The 22,598-nt window shown below is 40.7% G+C and overlaps 1 protein-coding gene across 1 annotated transcript in view; it reads right to left on the bottom strand.

Annotated features, from left to right (window-relative positions):
* The window catches only part of PTPRR (protein tyrosine phosphatase receptor type R), a 132,039-nt gene that overhangs the window by 31,569 nt on the left and 77,872 nt on the right, over positions 1-22,598 (bottom strand). Inside the window, exons 6-8 of the mRNA XM_046654081.1 lie at positions 9,198-9,384; positions 6,521-6,605; positions 122-201 (exon numbers count right to left, since the gene is read on the bottom strand). Of these exons, the coding sequence (XP_046510037.1) occupies positions 122-201; positions 6,521-6,605; positions 9,198-9,384 (352 nt within the window). The remainder of the gene's footprint in view (positions 1-121; positions 202-6,520; positions 6,606-9,197; positions 9,385-22,598) is intronic.

Raw genomic sequence — 22,598 nt, 5'->3', positions numbered from 1 at the left:
AACTTGCTAGTAATCAAGTTAAATCAAAATTAATCTGCTCTGAGGAAAAAAACTAAAGCTGACAATTCTAAACAGTAAGTCGACATGCTTATCAGAAAGAAATGGACATGTAACTACTTACCCGAATATAATTAGCATTAATGTAGGTGCTCAAAGAATCAGTTACATTTTTTGGTCTTAAACACACTCTGCTGAGGGGATCTATAAAGAGAACAAAAAAGAATGTATTAAACAGTTGTACTCTTTCTTTTTTTTTTCTGGTGAGGAAGATTGGCCCTGAGCTAACATCTGTTGCCAATCTTCCTCTTTTTTTTTTTCTCCCCAAAGTCCCAGTACATAGTTGTGGATCCTAGCTGTCGGTCATTCTACTTCTTCTATGTGGGATGCCGCCACAGCATGGCTTGATGAGCTGTGTGTAGGTCTGCACCCAGGATCCAAACTGGCCAACCCCAGGCCACCTAAGCGGAGCACGCAAACTTAACCACTCAGCCAGGGGGCGGCCCCTAGTTGTACTCTTTCTAAAGCTCCTTAGGGCACAGGCACCAGGACACACGGCCCTGTGAACTTACGTCTCCACCATTTGGCAAGTATCGATGTTTGCCACGGGGTGTCTGTGTGTCTGTCTCGCGACCCATCGTGTTTACTGAGGGCACTGGGGCCACCTGACCCTTGTTCCTCATGCAATCTCGCCCATAAGCCCCAGGGGATGGGTCTACACTTCTCGCTGTTGTTCGTGAGGTTTTGACTCTTGAGCCCATTTCTCATTTACGCTCCTTTTCTCGTTCTTTGGATTTGCAATTTCACCAGGTCTCTCTCCTCCAGACTCTCTCCTGTCCTGCCCAACAACAGATGCTCGGTCTGGACGAACCGTTCCTCCATTCAGAAGAAGCCGTCTGAAGTTACGACGTTCACTGACAGCGCGAATATCTGATATCAGATAGATGGTTATAGTGCTGGTAACATTGTCTAAATGCTAAAGTTACTTTCCATCAAGAGGTTGAAAGGCTCTTTGTGAGAAAATATGGAAGCTATTTTTGCCAACATTTACATAAGTGAATTGAGATCCCGTCATCCCTCTATGATCTCTCTAACTGGGTATTCTCTGAGCCTCTTGAGGGCGAGGCTGGGGATGTTTCATTCTCTCTCTGAGACCCGGTGTCTAGAGTGCTCCTACACACAGCAGACACTCAGCAAACGTCCACTGCGTTGATTTAAATCATCCTTCCGCTTTCCAGGGAGCTGGTTCTGAGGACTCCCCTCCAGCAGCTGCTCTCTGGCTCTTCTTCTCCAGACAGGTGAATCCCGAGAGCTTATCACCACCCGCTTCTACCCCTCGTCCACCACCCAGTCCTCCTCGTGTCCACGCCGATCCATCCTCGCCCCAGTCCTGCGCAGAGGTCGCCCTTGCTCAGGCCAGCACTGACCCTTTGCTACTAGACCGGGTGGGCGCCTGGTGGTGTTTTCTTTCTCGTTCTCTCGATGGCATGAACGGCTCAACGACCACCCAGCACGTCTCTCCTGTGGAGCCCTCTCCTCCTGGGGAGCTGAGCCACAGCACCCCGGTTCCCCTGCTCCCCTGCTCTTCTCTCAACGTCCTGCTTGTCTCATCTCACGAGGTTAACTCTAGGATTCAGCTTGGGCCTTGTCTACACTCACTTGAACCTGCCTTTCTGGATGATCAATTCATTCCCCTGACTGTAACCATCCCCTATAACCTCGAGGTCCCCCAGACCCTCATCTTAGACCAGACCTCTCCCTCGGTTATACACCATGGTTTTCTGTTTGTTGTTTCCTTCTGGATAAATCTCAGTTTGTGAAACTCCTCGTGCCCAGGGCTCCCTGAGAGCTTCTGGCATTCTTTGTCGGGTGTTTTCTGTTTCGTGGCTTTGCTGCCGCAGCCAGAGCCCATGTGTGAAGACTAGTTGTCTTTCTGGACCTGACCCTCCACATCTATCACTCACATTCTGTCTGCTCGACCTCCTAACATGCTCTGGGCTCTGAGGCTCCCTCTTCCCACGGCCGTCTTCTCAGACCAGGACTGAGCATCCCGTCCGTCTCACTGTCTTCAAGCTGCTTCTTCTCCAATCCTTCCTTCTCAGGGCTGCTCAGGTTGTCTTTGTAAAACAAAATCTGGTCACATCACTTCCCTCCCTAAACGCCATCCATGGTCCTGACCGCCACAGCAGTTTTCCCAAACTGTTATCTGTAAATCATCTCTACTATAACATATAGAATTAGGTCACTGAACTTAGACAATAGACTGTCTTTAAAAAAGGAGTTCAGGGGCTGGCCTGGTGGTGTAGTGGTTAAGTTCGTACGCTCTGCTTTCGTGGCCCGGGGTTCACTGATTCAGATCCGGGGTGTGGACCTACACACTGCTTATCACGCCATGCTGTGGCAGGCGTCCCATATATAACGTAGATGATGGGCACAGATGTTAGCTCAGAGCCACTCTTCCTCAGCAAAAAGAGGAGGATTGGCAGCAGATGTTAGCTCAGGGCTAACCTTCCTCAAAAGGAAAAAAAAAGAGTTCAGTCATCAAACAAATATGGTAAACACCGAATTAACCAAAGTTGAACCACATTTCTTCCACTGCAAGACTTCTTAGGGTCTTTCTTATGCTAAAGGACTTTGTGACTTTCAGAGAAGGTATTAGATATAAACGCATTGTCCACTGAGCTTATTTCAGTATGAACTGACAATGCAGACGGTGTAGAGCAGCACTGCCCAGTGAAACTTTCTGTGATAGTGGAGATGTTCTCCATCCGTGCTGTCCAGAATTGTAGCCACTAGCCATGTGTGCCTACTGAAATGTGGCTAGTACAGACTGGGGAACTTTTCTAGGCGTTTTTGACATATTATCATTTAATTCTCTCAACAGCCCTAGAGGGTAATATTATTAGCACTATTTTTAGGGATGAAGAAAGGATCACATAGGAAGATTAAGCAGCCTGCCATAAATTGTAAATGTTTCTGCCAGGTGGGAAATCGTTTAACTCCAATATTTTCCTTTAGCCACACAACTTGTTGCCTTAGAGAGTGGCTCACTTATGTGCATATCTACTCTGTTACAGGTACTTAATATAATAAAACAGGAAACATAATTTAAATAGGAAACATCACCAGATTTTAACTTTTTAAATGTGAAATGATGGCCAGAGTAAATAGGATTCTTTAATTTTATCTACATTGTTTTATATTTGTATAAATAAATTGACTGCAATGGAAGAAATAAACGTAAAACTTATTATTATTCTTCATTTTTGTATAAATAATTTCATATTGATATATGATCAGTTTTTCCCATTGCTTTTGTGATTTAGGATGTAAACATGTTTTCATCACTAATATTTATTTATATTGCAAAATCACTTGATTAAATCGGACCTTAACACCTTGATCTACTACTTGGAGTGTCCTGAACAGGCTGACACTGTCCTTAGAGAAACTGCTATAATTTATTTGGTTCTCGGCCCTCCATATTTCTGCTGCAAAACGCTCTCCAAATTATGTAACCTCATTAACATGTAAAAACTGGCAAGTTTTAAACTTGAGAGAGAGTTTATTGTGGGTTAAAACAATGAAACAATCCTGATATTTTAAATCTTAATCATTTACTGATTATTATTTCCTGTAGTGTTTCAAACTTATCCAATATTATAGCCTAAAATAAATCATAAAGAACAGCTTTGCATATTCGTTTGTCTTTTCTGACGATTTTCAGCCCACGGTGTGGTTTTTCCAAGCCACATTAACTAAATTACATTCCGTGCAACAGGGGCTGGGTGGGGCATTCAGGCTACAGACATTTTCAACAGAAAATCCATCATTTGCAACGTCAGCTATCAGCACAGGTGCCCGGGTTCAAGCGATCCACCCAGTTCTGGGAATGGAAAAGCTGACACAGGACTACGGAGCGGTTGTCTGATAGCATCTGGGCAGGAAACAGAGAAGACTGAGCTTTTGAATAATCCTAATAATTCCCCAATCCTTCTGAGATCAGATGGTTAAATATAATAATTGCAGTGGATGTATGTGCCCTAATTATGTTCAGTAAATTTTAGATGAAGAATCTTGAGAAAGAGACAGAGAGAAACACCAGTCCTAACACGGCGCCCTCACGCCCTCCAGCCAGGGGTAGTTGGATAACTCTCAATAGTGACCTTAGGTAAACAGACTTAAAGACTCAGACCAGTTGAAAATATGCTACAGGGGAATGACTTTAACAATGTTTCCAACTCCACCAGAGAGGGAAGCCCAAAAACACCATTGATGGCAATCCTCCTCATTACCATAAGTGTGGAGAATTTGTTTGACTAGTGAATTAATGGACTGAAATATGAAGACTCTGCTCTTTCAATGTGGGTACTTTTTAAAAGGCTTTGTGGCTCCATCTTTCCAGAGTTGTTGCCTTGAAATATTTATGGATTTTGCCAAAACCCCAACTGTAACTGTTTGTTTAGTGATTGACACTGTTACTTCCTCTCTGAAGTGTTTTTGCCGCTCCAGCAGAATTAATTAATCCTCTCTATACTCCTGCACCGCTTGGCCGGGTCTCTATTCTGGCTCTTCCTACGTTGAGCATAATTACTCATCTAAGTGTCTCTACCTCCAGTCTGTGACCGCCTTCATCTTACAGACCGTTCCTTCCTTCTTTCTGGCTTCTGGCATCAGCTCGTTGCTTGACGTCAATAAATTTGATTAGGCTAAATTCAGTTGTAAGACAGTGTACAGCCGTGTTTCTCAGAGTGTTGCCCTGGTGTTGTCTGTGTTAGAATCACTCGGTGTTGGCTGGAGGCACAGTTTCTCAGGCCCCAAAGCAGAGCCACTTAAACAGAGCCCTGGGGTGCGCCCAGCACCCTGGGATTCTAATCAGGACTCCAGGTCATTGTCACGCACAATGAAGTTTTCTGGTAGCAGCTTCATCGAGACATGATTCACATACCATTTAAAGTGAGCCATCGTTGGGGTTTGTTTCCTTTTTTTATTCACAGAGTTGTGCAACCATCAGCACAATCAATTTTATAACATTTTCTTTATCCAAAAAATAAAATCCATACCTCTAGCAGTCACTTCCCAAGCCTCCGACACTAGCCGACCACTAGCGCAGTTTCCGTCTCTATGGAGTTGCCCATCGGAACACTTCACATAAACGGAATTACACAGTACGAGGGTTTTTGGCTGGCTTCTTTCACTCAGGATGATGTCTTCAAGGTTCACGCAGGCTGTAACATGCATCGGCACCTCACTCCTTTTATTGCTGAATAATATTCTGCTCTGTGGATATACCACATTGTACCCATCCATTCATCAGTTGATGGATATTCTCGTTGTTTCCACTTTTAGGGTGTTATGAATAGTGTTGTTACAAACTTTCGTATACGCTTTTGTGGGAACACATGTTTTCGTTTCTCTCGGGTGTGTGGAGCGGAATGTCCGGGTCCTGTAGTAACCCTCAGTTTTGCATTTTGAGGACCTGCTGGACTGTTTCCCAGGTAGCCACACCACTTTACCTCCACCGGCAACGTAAGAAGGTTCCAATTTCTCTACATTCTCGCCAACACTTTCCGTTGGTTATCTTTTTTATTCTAATCATGTGGATGTGAAGTAGTGTCTCGTTGTGGTTGTGATTTCCCTGGTGGCTAATGACGTTGAGCATCTTCTCTTGTGCTCACTGGCCATTTGTATATCTTCTTTTTTCCACGAAGGTCACCTGCCTCAACGTGTCCACAGTCACGAGTTGCTCCTGTTAACTGCCACCAAGTCAACTCAGTGTGTATCTCCCACGGAGAAATGTCTCTTCAAATCCTTTGCCCATTTTTAAATTGGGTTATTTGTCTTTTTATAATTGAGTTCTAAGAGTTACTTATATATTCTAGATATAAATCCCTTATTAAATGCATAATTTACAAATATTTTCTCCCATTTTGTGAATCATCTTCTTATTTTCTTAATAGTGTCCTTTGAAACACAAAACTTTTTGATCAAGTTCAATTTATCTATTTTTTTTCTCTTGTTGCTGTCCTTTTGGTGTCAATATCCAAGAAACCATTGACTAATTCGAGGTTATGAAGATTTACATCTGTTTTATACTAAGAGCTCCACAGTTTTAGCTCTTACATTTAGATCTCTGATCCATTTTGAACTAATTTTTGTATATAGTGTGAGTCAGGGTCCAACCTCATTTTTTTGCATGTGGATATCCAATTGTTTTGAAAAGACTGTCTTTTCTTCATTGAATTGTTTGATACCCTTGACGAAAGTCAATCGACCGTAATGTGTGGCACAACAAAGTTTTAGAACACATGTCTACTGGAATTGCGAGCTGACCGTTATAGTAAGAGTGATACAGATAAAGCCATTAACCTCTGACCCCTTTAGTGATTATCAGTCTTGATATGTGTTTGCAACACCATTTTGGTGTGCTTTCGGAAATTGTGAGGATGGGAAAGGGTGAGGTGGGGGTGAATTGGGGAGGCCTGTGCTTTACAACACAAACTGTTTAATTCAAGAAACTTACTTGGCAAAATGGTCTTATAGCGATTTTTAGTTCCATGGCGTGGAATGTCAATTTCTTTGGGATCCACAAAGTTCATTGGTATTTCCTGCAAAAATAAATGATATCAAATTAGTGTATCTAATGCCGCCACAAGGAAAATCTTCACAGGGGGCCCTATGATCGAGAGCTGGGTTGGACTTCAAAGTCACTTATAAAACAACAGAGCAGCACCTCTGACTGACCAACACCTTTCCTTTTATAAACACACCAGCTGCACCCTGACAAGCTGGACTAAGAAACAGCTCTGTGCGCTAGAAAGGATTACTTTATATGTAGTCATTAAAGAGACATATGAAACTTTGGTTAGACTTTAAGAATCATGTTCTGACATAATTGCTAGGAATACATAAACAGGTAGCTAAAAAATTGATTTTTTAACAATGTATTCAAACTCCTTCAAATCTTTATGTAGGTTCAGTACCAAGAATTTCACTATGATGAATTCTCTCTTAACATTAATTGTGACTCTTTCGGATTATTAAAACCTTCCTCCCCAAATGGTAAATATAAAGGGCATTTTTGTTGATTCAGTGATGATGATATGATGTTTTTTGTATTAAGAAATGGTTTAGAATTGTCCTGTTCCATTTGTGGTTGTAAATACAATATTTCTAGTGAAGGGCATCCAGACACTGCTCTCTTCCACTTAACAGGAACATAAATATTCTCATGCAGTCAGAGCATATGTCACACGCCTCAAATGCTCCGACAGGGAGCAACTGGGGCAGAAGCGGCTCTGTGGAAACGCGTTAGACTACAAGGTGAGCGTCTGCCGCCGACGGGGGCAACGACGCAACAAGCCAGCCTTCAGAGGGCCCAGACAAATATTGAAGGATTTGATCATAACAGATACTATGTTCTCTCACTTAAACTCTGCAAAGGATTGCTCAGATAAGGGTAATGTGAAATAAAATGACTTTTATCCCTAGAGCACATGAAGTAATATCTTTGTTACTTAAACTTTCTTCAACAGAAAATATTACTCAACAGCCTAATGTTCATTGAAATGAAAGAAATTATCTACAAATTAATTTGAATTGTTCTAGTTTTCAGTCAATCTGAAAAGTGAGAAAAGCCTGACTGTATCATGAATTTGAAATTTGGTCTACAGGAGGAGTAGCTTACTTTTTTAAATATCCTTTCCCAAGCCTGCACTATTTTAGATATTTATGATACTCCAGCTAAATGTTATAAGTTCTCGGTTCCAAGTTACCAAAATAAGCAAAGTTGCTGAATGTTCCATAGAAACCCATGTTCACGTTTGATAATTTCAGACAGGTCGGTCTGTCTTGGCAAAGCCACAGGTTGGCAGCGTCTCTGCTGCTCCCCACTCCTTCCCGTTTTCTGACACTTGTCTTCTTCCGGTTCTCTCTCTCCCTGGTGGTCCTCGTCGGCCTCATCCCTCCTTTCAGGGAAGTAGCTACGTGAAGGGCTCATCTTATAAAGACCTACCTGCGATTCTGGAGAAGAATACTGAGGAACTTTGGCTACCTGTGTGCTCACTGACTGGGTCCTTCATCCCTCCAGGTGTCGTTGTCTTCATATATAGAAGACGACGTGCTACAAAGTCTAATTTAAGCAACTTCTTGTCTGTATTTTACTTTGGACACATAATAACAGTTGATGAGTTTGGCAGATCTAACCCCCTGCTGGATCTTTCACAGTTAGGTGCTCGCAAATAAACTGAAATGACCCTACTGTGGTCAATTATTATACTCAACAGACATGGCTTAAGATGTACAGCTGATTTAAGATACAGAGTGTTTACAAAATGGACATTCCCTTGGGCAGCAATTGGACCTAAGAAGGTCTTATCTATCTCCGTGCTCTCTGGGCGGAAATGGTGTTCTCAAACATTAAGCTTCACCAGCAATACTGATGGGGCACCATCATTTTTAGCTGAAACTCTCTGTCATTTTTAGCCCACACTTGCTCTTCCCTTGTGCTCCTTACTTCATTAAAGGGTGCTCTAAGCACCCTGTTGCTCAAGTCAAAAAATCGGGGTATCATCCTAGACTCCTTTTTCTTGGCTGCCTCATCCGATAAGCCCATTTCTTGTAGATTCCTATAGATTCTCCCTGTGTTCGCGGCTGCTCTCTTAGTTTACGTCACCATCACAGTTCCACAGGATTATCTCCAGTCTCCCAAACACCTCTTTCTAACGCCGACTCAACGGCAGATGGTGATCTCCTTAAACACAAGACAAAGTCCAAATTCTTAAATATGTATTACAACTTGGGTTATTTTTACGTCTCTGAGGCTCACCTTTTGTCACTTCCCACCTTAATTTCAACGCTTTAGTCAAACTGAGCAATTTAATTCCCGAAACAGTGACAGCAAGGCCGGTCCCTCTTCCTTGAATGCCCCCCTCTCTGCCCAGCTCCTCCTTGACCCTTCTTTGCCTGGCCAGCTCCTTCACACTCTGCCTCCTCTTAGCTCTCACATTCTAGTCTGAATGCCTGTCCATGGCGGATGAGACGCAGGGCAGACCTAAGACCCTGCCCTTAACCTTTTGAACTGTAACCAACTGTTCACCGTGAGCTGCTGGAGCGGAGGGCAGTGCCATTTTAGTGCCTGCCTCTAGTGCCCAGTATATCAAAATACCTATGGAAGAGTGAATAATACACAGCAGGCTCACCATGAATTCACTTTGGAGTAAATGGGAACTTGCCACGATGTCTCTCAGCTGTGACCTGGTGAGAATTCGGCTGGCTGACTGCAGGTACTCCATAGCTACCTTCTCCCGTGGGGTCGGTACAGCCACAAAGGGTTCCACGCTCCCCAAGCTGCTCATGTCCAAAGTAAGAGACACATTGGAGCCTCGTCTACAGTAGAGAAAAATGTTGTTAGGTTTAAACACCATGAATTATTTTGACTGTACAAATGTGTCTTTGTACATACACATAGTTCAGTGAGAACTTTTACAGAAAGAAGGACCAATTCTCCTTTTCTCTTATGGCACCATAATTGACCATAGCAACTATCTATAGTTTCTTTACAGGAAACTGACAGTGTTGTCATTAGAAATAGCTCTGAACTGAGAAAATGCACTATTATTTATTAATGGGTATACTTGGTACAGAAATAATAGGATGGTTAATGATATTAAGTGAAAATTTTAGGAAAAGTCAACATCGCATTTGAATTGAGCAATCGGATGTAACACAAATCACCTTTATTTATGTTATGTCTGAGAGTCTAGTGAATAAGTCACAGAGCCGCCTAGTATTTTTGACATCAATATACTGTACTCATGATTTTTTGGACCCAGGAAGCTCAAAGGAAAAAACAATGTCTTTATTTTAGTTCAAATTATTCCCATTGAAATAGAATTCAAAAGCTTAAAATATATTTTTTATAACTTCTAGATGAGTCCCTAAGAAATAGCTTTTGTATCCACCATTTATGTATGTATGCATATATGTGTGTATTTGCATATGTATGTTTGTGTTTATTTAATTCTGTAATAAACTTATAAGGGATCATAAAGATCACAGACTCTTACACTAAATTACAATTTATCTTTCCTCTGTAAGTTCCCTCCTCTTCTTGGGAGGGGAGCGGGGCTCCTCTGACTTATAAAGACCCCTTGTGTCCTGGATGGAGGTGTGAGTGTCTCTTACAGTAACATTAACTGTGTGGAACCAAGGAGTAACTATAAAGTGGCATGTGCAAGTCTGAGGATCAAAGTTGGAGACTGTGTTTTCAAGAACTGTCACATCTGAAGGGGCCTGAGGTATGTGTCAGGTGATCAAATACGGCACCAGGTGGTTGGTGTCCCGAGGAAATGGAGAGCAGGGAAATACCGGTCAAAACGAACGTAAGTAAGACAGCAAGATCAGAGACAGGCCCTGCATAGGACTTCATTTGGATGGTGTCTTATGTGCTTATTGTGCAGGACTCACCAGGAAGCATTCAAGTGGCTAGAGCTTAATTTTAAACAATGGAAAACTATTGGAACATACAACAAAAAAACCCATTGAACAAGAACTTCTCAGTTCTTTCCTCCTATGAATCTCCCTCTGGCTGCAGCTTTGGGCCATTCCATAGTTTGATATGTAATGCTATATCATTTTTGTTAATTTCTAAATGGTTTGTAGTTGTAGTTTTAATTCAAGCCCTAACTTGTTTGCCCATTTATTTTCCTTATTAATTTCTAGTTATAGCACATGGAAGTCAGAGAACAGCTGGACTTCTAATCTTTGGAATTTCTTGACTCTTTCTTTGAGACAAATACTATTATGAATTTTTCTAAATATTTCATAGCTGCTTTTGCTGGGAACTAGTTTGGTTACTTACTATGTAGCTATTGAAACATATATACACACACAAATATATATCACCTTATTTATTATATTATTTTATATTATCAAAGATATTATTCTAATCTTCTGTTTCCTTACTTTTTTCCTACTGGATTTGTCAAAGCATGAGATATGTGAGTCTTCCATAATAACTGTATGTTATTTTTCCTTATATTTGTAACAGTTTACTTTATATATTTTACTATGTTCCTCTTTTTGTATGTGAGCCACCACCACAGCAGGGCCACTGACAGACAAGTGTTGTAGGTCAGCACCCAGGCACCAAACCCGGGCCACCAAGGCAGAGCGCTGAGCCTAACCACTAGGCCACAGGGCTGGCCCTCCTTTATACATTGTGGACATTGTATTATTTGAAGAAATTCGTAATTTTACCTTTTCTGTAAATTTTATCAATATTAAATACTTTCCCCTTAATTTTACGTCTGGATTCACATCTGACTTTTAAAAAATATTAATATTGACATACTATTTTTTTTAGCATGTTCTCGAAAAACCTTTTCTAGTCTGTATGATTATTTTTGACTCTTTGGATCACTGCTTTAGGGATTAGGGGATGGCATTCTGATACCCCGTAAACCATCACCGATCTGATGAAGGGATGTTTGTCCCCCGTCCCTTTTTATGGTGGCTGTTGGTGGTGATCAGCAGGGCTGTGTGTTGAGTATGAGGTAAACAGTTGTGGGGGAGCAGAGAATGGTTCTACTTTCAGGACAAGAGTTTTAATCTATTTTTAGTGGGAAAGCAGTTTTTCGAGTTTCTCAATCTGGTTTTTTTGGCCTTTAAATGGGCAGAAATTCCTTCTTGGTTCTGATAATAGGTTGTCTATTGGTCTTAGTTTTTGGTGTATTTGGAAGAATTTGGCTTTTGCTGGTTTCATAGATATTTTAGTAAGGAGCCAGGAGAGGCTGCTTAGGGGACTGCTCATCAGTTCATTGCTCCATTCAGTCCATGTTCAGGCCCGAGAGACGGAAGTCTCCGCGCTCTGCCTGCTGAGTGACACCTAGGGCCACAGCGGCTCAGCAGCAGGCCAACCTCTTCCATCCAGAGTGCTCAGAGCGGATGCACGGGCCAAGAGGCCTCGAGGGTAAAAGTGTGACAGATAAACTTTCGGTGCAGGGCTGTTTCAGAGAGGGAGCCTGGCAGGAGGAAAAGTGGGAGCAGGAAATGATGCAGCAACTTTGAGAAATGGCCTGTAAGCAGTTTGAGCTGGAGTTCAGTTGTACAAAAACGCATTCTGGTATTGGGGGTGGGTTCTGTGGGAGAGATGAAAGAAGCAAGAGTCACAGGAACTATCAGACTATGGAGAGCCTGTCCACATCCAGAAATGGGAGAATTCAGAACATCAGAGGGAACTGGCTTCTGCTCTGGGTGCCCACAGCACACCCCACCCAGGCCCGAGAGCAAGGCCTCTGCAAGTCCCCACCAAGGCCCATTTAATCCAGGGAGCCAGTCGTCCTCCGAGGCTCCTCTGATGATCTGGGAACCACAGAAGCATTTTCACCGAAACTGACTTCGTAAGGAAGAAGGACTTTCGTCGGCAAGGGAAGGAGGAAGGAAACTCACATTTATTAAACATCTGCCAAGCTCCGTTCTAAGCACTTTCACACCTGGCATCTCAGTCCCCACGGCGGCCACCTGAGGTTCTACTTCCCTCATCGTACGGTGAAGAAATAACTAATTTAGAAACACAGTGGGGGAGCAAGGACTCAATCAAGTTACGATAGAAACCCAAGCTCCCTCCACTTTGCCACCCAAAAGCAAGGGTGTGCTGGATGGGTTTTGTCAGACTCCCCAGTGCCCCACGTGGAGTCGGGGTCACTTGTTGGGGGAAGAGATTACCGAAGTGTCAAGTGGAGGGAGCACTGCATTCAGGGCGTGAATTCAACCTTCGGGGTCACTCTGGCCTGCCTCTCCCACGGCCTCGGGGTGGACCTTTAGTCAGGCTAATGAGCCTCGTTGCATCTCAGTTCCCTCCTCTTCTGTGAAATGGATAATAAAGTGCACCCACTTCAGAGGGTTGTCACAATGATTGATCAAATAGTGTCAGTAAACTGCTCACAAAAAGCATTGACTGGCTGTTATTAATTTGGGTCGTAATGAATAAAGTCGTACAAAGTTTCGCCTTCTGCTTTTCTAAGGGATCTATTTTAAGAGATCTTCACCAAAATTCAAAAATTGTCTACACTGAGATTAATGTTAACGTTTTAAAATCAATGGATCGAATCTACATATTTGTAGCTAAAGAAAAATACATCCTTCTTGATAACCTATTTATCTGGAAATTTCCCTTTATTACGGCAAAGCCATTTCCCCTGAACCCTAAACAATTCCAGGACACTTCACCTCCACACCTCAGGCAATGTCTCAAAGTTCCATCGTGGAGTTAAATTTTCACAAGCCATTGACTTTTCCACAAAACAGCCCTTACAGTGGCAGGTATCCCCTATTCTGGCTGTGAAATACTACCTTAGGGTGGCACTAACTTGGAAAAATCTCCGCTTTTGTTAATTCTTCTTTTTAAGAAGTGAACAATGTTTAGGTTACTTGGAATACAGCGGAATTAGGAAATAGAATCAGTAGAATCAGTGTAAGAATTTGTGCCCTTCTTAGTCGTGTCTCGTGCCTGGAGAGAAGAGATTAAATACACATCCATATATATTTTGCAGTGTTAATTTTCTCATTATAAAAGTTCATTGTAGAAAATTTGTAAAATTTAGAAGTTTTAAAAAAGGTATTAAAATCACTCAGAGTCACATGAACTTCACTAGAATTTAAATTGACTTCTAATTTTGCTATTTTGCAGGGGTAATGGCAGGGGTGACGGCAGGTGTAATGGCAGGTGTAATGGCAGGGGTAACGGCAGGGGTAAAGGCAGGGGTAATGGCAGGGGTAACGGCAGGTGTAACGGCAGGGGTAACGGCAGGTGTAACGGCAGGGGTAACGGCAGGGGTAACGGCAGGGGTAACGGCAGGTGTAACGGCAGGTGTAACGGCAGGTGTAATGGCAGGGGTAATGGCAGGGGTAATGGCAGGTGTAATGGCAGGGGTAAAGGCAGGGGTAACGGCAGTGACTCACGGTCTAACCTTTATGCTTTGGTTAGAGACAATGTGAACAGCTTTCACATGACTATTGCTCATTTGTTTGTCCTTCTCTTTGAGAGTTGTCTATTGATGCTCTTTACTAATATTTACATTATGGCATTAGCGTATTTATTTTGATTACTATGAAATATAAGATAATTACTTCTCAGACATATCTGCTGCATAGATACAGTTTACAGTTGCCTTAAAATACTAAGGATTTTTAAAAAGTCATATTTACATTCAGTCAAACATATTAATCTTTTATTTTGTGGTTTCTTGCATTGCTTTAATACACAGAGATTCATCTAGAAGTTTAGATTTTTTTTAACAGTTAATCTTTTAATCTATTTGAATTTGTTTTGGGGTATGGTAAAGGTGAGACTCATCTAGGTTTTTTCCCCCCCAAATAGGTTATCAATTGTTTCCAACACAATTTACTAAATAAGGTAGTGAAGGGATGTGTTTTATAAACATGGGAATATTAGGTTTTTAACTAGTATCTCTGACTAATGATCTAGAGGAGAAAACACCACTGTACCGAACTAAGAGATGTGCATTTATTCCATGGTATCCACAAGCCAAACGATAGGAAGTGAGGATAGAATCAGAAAGATGTTTCAAAAACAAAACAAACATAAGAAGTTAAGACAAAATTCAAATTAAGATACAGGAAAAAAATCTAAAAGATTTAGAGAAAAAAAATCAACACAAATAATAGAAGGAGACCTGGACCTTTAATAAAAGCAGAATGTGGGAAACTAAGAGCACAAATCCTTTAACAACTCTGCCTTGTTGTGTAACTCTGGACAAACCACTCGGGTTTTTTATGCCTCGTGATTGCTGGTGGACAAAAGGGAGCATAATAAAAACCTTTATCAAGCTCCCACTGCAGCACGGATTATTATTTATGCCAGAAAACAAATAAGAGGGAGGAAATTCAAAAGATACCAGTGCAAACAATTGAAGGAAAAAGCAAATTCTTAAGGAAAGGTAAAAGGAATGCAATGAACAGCATGCTAATTACAATTAAGTAAGACGGAAAACACGGATAAAAATCATGGGCCAGGGCCACATATCCACTTCAGCAAGAGAATTTCCCCGACTCTCTGCTAAACTCGTTCAGTTCTGCATCACTGCTCCAAGTGACCAACTAGTGGGAAGAAAATACAGCTAAAAATATAAGAACACTACAACTGAAGGTTGGAATGGCTCAAACTAGGCATTTATTTTCCTGGTAGTTGGGGCTACATGCTGGATTTCAGAAGCTGGGTTTGGGCTGGAGGGCGACAGCGCCCAGCATTGTGTCCATGGGCTCCATCTAATTCTCAGATACGGCTGCCCCTTCCCAGGACCCCAGCCGCTGAGATGAGGGGGCCTCAGGCCCAGCGCCTCAGTTAGCAGCCAACAAAGGATGGGAATGGGAGTCAGAACAAAATGAGGCAAACGACCTCTGTGCCTGTAGTCCCGGAAGATGTGCTCCTGAAACTATTGGATTACGAAATTAAGTTTCAATGGGAAACGGTCGGTGGCGGCTGCTTATCTTGAAGTACTTGAAACAAGAACGGAAAAATATGCGTCTAAAGATTATACGAAGAATTTAATACAGAAGGAAAGCAAACAGATCTCTGAGAGCTTTTCCAATCTTAATTTTTTTGTTCTGTAAAACATATTCATAATTCATTCAGAGCTGTCTTTATCAGTTCACACATCTAATGCTACGTGGGAGAAGTCAGTCTGATGCTGACGTCCTCTGCAGAGCTGAAACGCCGTGGGTCTGAGACCTTCGGGCAACCTTTCCTCCTTGTGGGTTGTAATCTCCTAATGACCACAAATCTGACAATCTTGGTTTGATGGTAAAGGTGAGCTTAAGCCCCATCCCAACTTGAATTTTCTTAATTACTTTTGCTCGTTCTATTTGTCCACATATTTAGGTTTCTAGGAGACGTCTAATTAAAAAGAAAGAAAAAGACAAAAAGAGGTTCTTACTCATTTGAATAGCAAAGGAAAAACCAGTGGTGAAGTGGAGAGAATAAATTCCTTTCCTCTGTGTGGACTGAGGGTCCTCACGGTTCTTTGAAACTCCAGACTCTATGGCTTTAGGTTCCAAAGGCAATTGTATTTAATGAGTGGTTTGCTGTTTCTCTCCATCCCTTTACCTTCAAATAAATTATATATGGTGCTAACTCCCTCCCTGGATTGCTTGACAGGTGAGAGGGGAAATTTTTTTAAAAAGAAGATAAGGAATGCTGACTTAAATTCAAAGCTCTTGGAAAGTGAAATTGTGACATAAATGCAGTGTTACTAATTTCTAGAAGCAGAAATAAATAAATAGGTATTGTGACCATCCATAATAAAATTTCCCAAAGGAAACCCTGTGGAGAAGAAGTGTACTAAGTATAAAAGATAGCAGGCCTGGGCCCAGGGAAATGATCAATGAATTTCACCCCGAAGTGAAAAGAAAATCTTACAACATAGAGAACATTTTTGGTGAGAGAAGAATGAGTTCCCTACCTGCCAGCACCTCCTTCCCCTGGTGGAACGCTGCTCGCCTTTGGAGGGAGCTCACAGACGCTTCTGAATTCATACAGCGATAGCTGACCTTTCATATTTGCACAGGACAAAGCAAAATTCACTACACCTTTATTCTATTATTTTAAAGAATAAAAATCAAAACAATCATAGGAAAATAAATTGAACTTGTTACATTGTTCTTTGAGCGTCGGCCTTGGGATCTGAGTTTCAATGAACGCTCTGCCCTTCCCTTAAACTCTTGTGCCTCAGACTCCCTGAGCTGCAAATGGGGACAACAATCAAACTCAGCGTTGATTGACATTATCAAAGCTAAAGAAGCAGAAATGTGTGAACCTTTCCAGCCTAGTACAATATGTGAACGGTTATAATAGTTAATAACGATCACGGGTCATGCTTACCCATGTGCGCACGGCTGTGTGGGAGCTTATGGCACACACGCTGATAAACATGTGAAGAAGGCAAGGTTGGGAAAGGAGGTTAGGTGATGAAGAGTCAGCAGCAGTGTTACACATGCAAACTCATCTAAGTTGGGATCATTTTTCATACCTCAAGCCCTTAAAATTCTTACCTCATGTCTTTAAAATTAGTAACTTTTTTCAGATTAAAAAATAATGCATATTCACTGTAGAAAAACTAAAAATATAGATAATGAAAAGGAAGAAAAATATCCTACAATATCAACACTTAGAGTAACTGACAATGACATTTTACCGGTATGTCCTTCAAGTCTCTATATGTATAAATGCGTGTAACGAAATGCAGATTTTTAGTCTACATATTCTCTCATGGCTTGCTTTTTTATTTAACTAAATATACCACAAATGTCTTTTAATGTCTTCAAATTTATTTAAACACTAATTTTAAACACTTTACATTATTCCTTTAGATGGCTGTGTCATAGTTCATTTAACCAACACCTTATTTTTGGACGTTGAGTTTTTTTCAATTTTTCACCATTATAGACAAGATTGCAAATGAATATCCTTATATCTAAATATTTATGCATTTCCATGATTACTTTTAGGTCAAGAAGTTTTAAAAGCTAACTCAAAATCCCTGAGTTTGGAGAAGTCACTGGACACGTGGAGCGTGGACGTGCTGAAGACCGGCTCTTGGACTCCCAGACGTTGATTTGGCTCAGACCCCCTTCCTCTCTTGCTCAGACCTTTCTACCAGCTCCCTAGCAAGTTTCCCTAACTCTAAAATCTCAGAGTCCTACATGTTTTCTTCCAGATTTCACCGGAATGATGTTCAACCACTGAAAATATGACAATAAAACCCACACAAAACGCCTCCTCTCCTGTCATGTCCTTGTCCAGGTCTGTGCTCCGGGCAGGCCTACCACCTGCAGCCCTGTTTTCTACGCCTGAAATGAGCTTGCCGCAGCTCTTTCAGACCCAGTCCTCAATGCTAGGGTCTCTTTCCTTTGAAACCTCTTAGCAATTTTTCCAACATTCTCCAATAAACACTGTGTTCACTATGCGGGACCGACGCTAAAGTATGAACTCCTTGAAGGCAAGACGTTGACTTTAGTCCTCCCTCTGTATCCATTCTGAACACGTGGGAAAGAGCACTCTGGTCTGCAAGTGTGAATGGCCACAGCCGATGGTGAGGGTCACACTACGTGTAGCCACTGTGTTCTGGTGGCTTTTCCCTTGGAAAAGAGGGGAAGTGCGGATCGTGTTACACAGGAGCGTGAAAATTTGGACTGGAGAAGCCAAGCTGACTCAGGTACAGCAAATGTTACAGTCGATGTTTACTTTGAGTCTCATTTAAATATCAATGAAGTCTGAGCATTAATATCCTAAGGAGATGTGCTGATTTTGTTCATAAAAAAGAAAAAAAGGTAATGCTTTGTCTTGTAACCAAGTATGACTAATTGCTACTCTCTTTTTTGCATTTGGTATTGTTTTGACTGTCACTTGTGGCAAGGAGGCTGCTTCCCTTTTAACAAAAGAGCAAAGTGTTGGTAGCCCTAATTTTAGTTTCCAAGTTCAGTTTTTCCAAGTTCATATAATTAGTTAAGAAAAAGATGATGCTGAAGAAACATTAATAAGTCTCAATGAATAAACCATTCTTTCTGAAATGAGACATCTTTCTTTGAACTTTAGCTAATATATATTCACACGTACACACACACTATTTTCTAAGTAACACAGTACAATTAATAACTCTGTCTCTTTGAGCAATCAATTACCAAAGAATTCTTTCAGTGCTGAACATTACAACTAAGTTAAATGTATTCATTTACTTTCAAGACCAGAAATGACACACATGATTACAATGAGCCACAGAGCTCAACTAAAATGTGAATATTCAAAAAATATAGAACTTCTCAGCTTCTTCAGTTTTTTTTACAACATCTGTTCATGCAGGCCAAGTTTTTAAAACTGAATTCTGCAGCCCTTTAGGAAATCTAACTGCTTTTTAGTTTAAGATTATGTTTTCAGGTTTAAATAGGAACAAAGGCACAATTTTATAATCAATAGTATGGTATGAAATATAGCTATAACACAACATAACTGATACGGGCACATCTGTACTGCCCACAGTAGGGCAGTAAGCAGATATTTTCACCTCCGGCTGCAGCTGGAGTGAACGCTAATCATACACCTCAGGAACTAATCACTGAAAAGAGAAACTTTGAATATTGGAGGACTCTTATGCAGAAGGAGCAGCCTGTACAATTTTTCCTCCTTAAAAAGTCAGACAGTTGGTAAACTTCTTCCTCTTGCCTCTGCACAGGTTATCAGGCATGTGTGCATATTTATGTAGCGTAAATGGCCACTGTGGAAGTCCTTGCACACGTGGAACTGCGTTGTTATGATTGGGATGAGAACAAGAACTTTAGAAATATAGTTGACCAAGCCTTTGTTCTCTAAATTTGCAACTTTATGCAGCTGTGGACATATTGAAGATATTCTGCAGTTAGAATCTTAACCATGCTACAAGAAAGTAGCCAGTCTGAGTTGGAAGTTTGTGTAGCCAGTTGAAAGCTAGATTTAGACACAAATAAATGAAAGGTTCAGAACCAAATGACCTAATCTCTGACAAGGATCAGAGTTGTTTTCTCCAACTAAAGATTTTAGTTATATTATAATAAGAATGGGATTATTTAGAATAATAGCCAGATGGAATTGAAGCTAATTCCAAAAGATGTCTAGAAATAGGGGCTATTCCTCTATGGATTTATCATCCAACACATGTTCAGATCTGACATGGTTCATGAAGTTGTCACTGTTCAAAATGTTCTTTTGGAATTCTTCTTCTGCCTATAGTCTATTTATGACTCACAGAAGAAATTCAAGTTCATCATTTCATAGTCCAGATCATTTTTCAATTTTTCACCCAAACTAATTATACTCAGAGCGATCAACTACTTCAACATACATCACTCCAAGAAATTTTGGACTGTTTCCAAAATTCAAATCCACCCTCAAAGGACAAATATCTTCCACCTCTAGGGATATTTTTTTAAAAATGAGCAGGAGATGACTTCTAGAATGGCAGAGTAAGGACATCGAAAAACCCAATCCTATACAAGCAGTGAGAATACTAGCAAAAATGGTCAAATCAACTTTTTCAGAATTCTGAAAATTAACAAAGGCTTGTAACAGTCTGAGAGATTTTTTTTCAAGAAAAACAACTGAATCTCAGTAAAATGGCTAACTTTGTGGTGTTTTAACTTATTCTATTCCTGTATCCACTCCCCCAAAATGTTACTACAGACAAAGAGCACATTTTATAACGACAAAAGGGTCCATCCATCAGGAAGACGTCAGAATTATAATCATCTATGCAACTAACAACAGAGCATCGGAGCTGAAAGGAGAGAGAGGCATTCCACAGTAAGACCAGGAGACCATGATAACCCGCTGTCAATAAAGAACAGCAAACTGGAGGGAAGATCTGTAAGAAAATAGAAGTATTAAACACACTGTAAGCCAACCAGACCCAACAAGCCCTCCACAGTCCTCTCCACCAACAGCAGCAGAACACAATTCTTCTCAAGAGCACACGGAATGTTCTCCAGGATAGGCCATGATAAATAGTCTAAGAAATTTAGTCTAAATAAATTTAAAAGAATTGAAATTGTACAAAGTATATTCTCTGATCAAATGGCATGAAATTAGAAATTAATAACAGAAAGAAATTTGGGAAATTCACAAATATGTGGAAATTAACTACACACTCCCAAGTAACCAACGGGTCAAAGAAGAAATCTCAAGGAAAGTTAGAAAATACTTTGAGATGAAGGAAAATGAAAACATAACATTCAAAAACCTATAGCATGCCGTGAAAGCAGTGTTTAGAGGGGTAATTCATAGCTGTAAGTTCTTACATTAAAAAAGAAGAGAGATCTCAAATCAGTAACTGACCCTTAGAAAACAGAAAAAGAGCAAACTAAACCCAGAACAAGCAGAAGGAAGGAAGTAGTGAAGATTAGAGTAGAAACAAATCAAACAGAGAAGAGAAAATCAGTGGAAACAAAGGTTGGTTCTTTGGAAGATCAACAAAATTGACAACCCTTTAGCTAGACTGACCAAGAAAAAAAGACAAGACTTAATTAAAACCTTCATTAGAAGAAGGAATATCACTGCTCACTCGAAAGAAAGAAAAGGATTCTAAGGGAATACTGTGAACAGCTGGACACCAACAAATTAGATGACGGAGATGAAGGACATACGCTACTGAAACTGACTCAATATAAAGTAGATAATTAATAGAACCATCTAATAGACCTATAATAAATAAAGAGAATGAATTAATAACGAAAAAGACTCCACACAAAGAAAAGCCCAGGACCAGGTGACTTTACTGGCAGATTCTACCAAATTTTTAAGACACAAACACTTCCAAAAAACAGAAGAGTTGGAAACACTCCCCCGCTCGTTATATGAGGCCAGTATTACCCCAAACCAAAACCAAAGACAGCCTAAGCAAGCTACAGATCAACATCAATACAAATCTCTACCAGCATGAATGGAGGTGCAAAAATCTTCAGTGAAACGTTAACAAACCAAATTCAGCAACATACAAAAAGGATTATATACCATGACCAAGTGGGGTTTATCACAGGAATCCAAGGTTAATTAGATATGCAAAAATGACACAATGCAATATGCCAATAAAAGAATAAAGAACAAAAACCACATAATTATTTCAATAGATTCAGAAAAAAGCATTTGACAAAATCCAACGTTCTTTCACTATAAAAGCACTGAACAAACTGGAAAGAAGGAACTTTCTTAACCTGCTAAAGGGCATGTTTATAAAAACCCACAGCTCACCTCATACTTCATGTGACAGACTCAAAGCTTTCCATCTAAGATCAGGCACAAGATAAAGACGTCTGCCCTTACCACTTCTAGGCGGTATCGCAGTGGAGGTTCTCCCGGGGCAATTAGACAAGACAATAAAAGAAAGAAATCCAGATTGGAAAGGAAGAAATAAAACTACCTTTATTTGCAGATGACATGATCTTGTATGTAGAAAACTCCAAGGAATCCACAAAAAAATATATTAAAAGTAATACTCAAGTTCTGCAAGGTTGAATGATACAAAATCAATGTAAGAAATCAATTATATTTCTATATGTTAGCAATGGATAATGAAAATGAAGCTAAGAAAACAACTCCATTTACAACATCATCAAAAAGAACAAAATACTTAGGAATACCTTTTGCAAAAAGGGCAAGAGTTGTACCCTGAGAACCACAAAGCATCAATGAAAGAAATTAAAAGCGGCCCAAACAGATGGAGGAACACACCACGCTCATGGATTGGAAGAGTTAATATGTTAAGATGGCAACACTCCCCAAACTGACCTGCAGAGTCAGTGCAGCTTCCGCCAAAGTCCCAGCTGGCTTTTTTGCAGAAATTGACAAATTGATCCTAAAATTCATAGGGAAATGCACAGAACCAAGAATAGCCAAAATCATCTTGAAAAAGAAGCAGGTTGGAGGACTCACACTTCCTGATTTCAAAACTCACCACGAAGCTACACTAACCAAAACACGTGGCATTAGCTCAAGGCTAGACATACAGATCAATGGAAGAGAACCGAGAATTCGGAAATGGAAAAGAAAAGATGCTCAA

Source organism: Equus quagga, chromosome 1, assembly GCF_021613505.1.
Source record: "Equus quagga isolate Etosha38 chromosome 1, UCLA_HA_Equagga_1.0, whole genome shotgun sequence".
NCBI classification, from domain to species: domain Eukaryota; kingdom Metazoa; phylum Chordata; class Mammalia; order Perissodactyla; family Equidae; genus Equus; species Equus quagga.
This window is presented reverse-complemented; position numbering and strand designations above follow the sequence as displayed.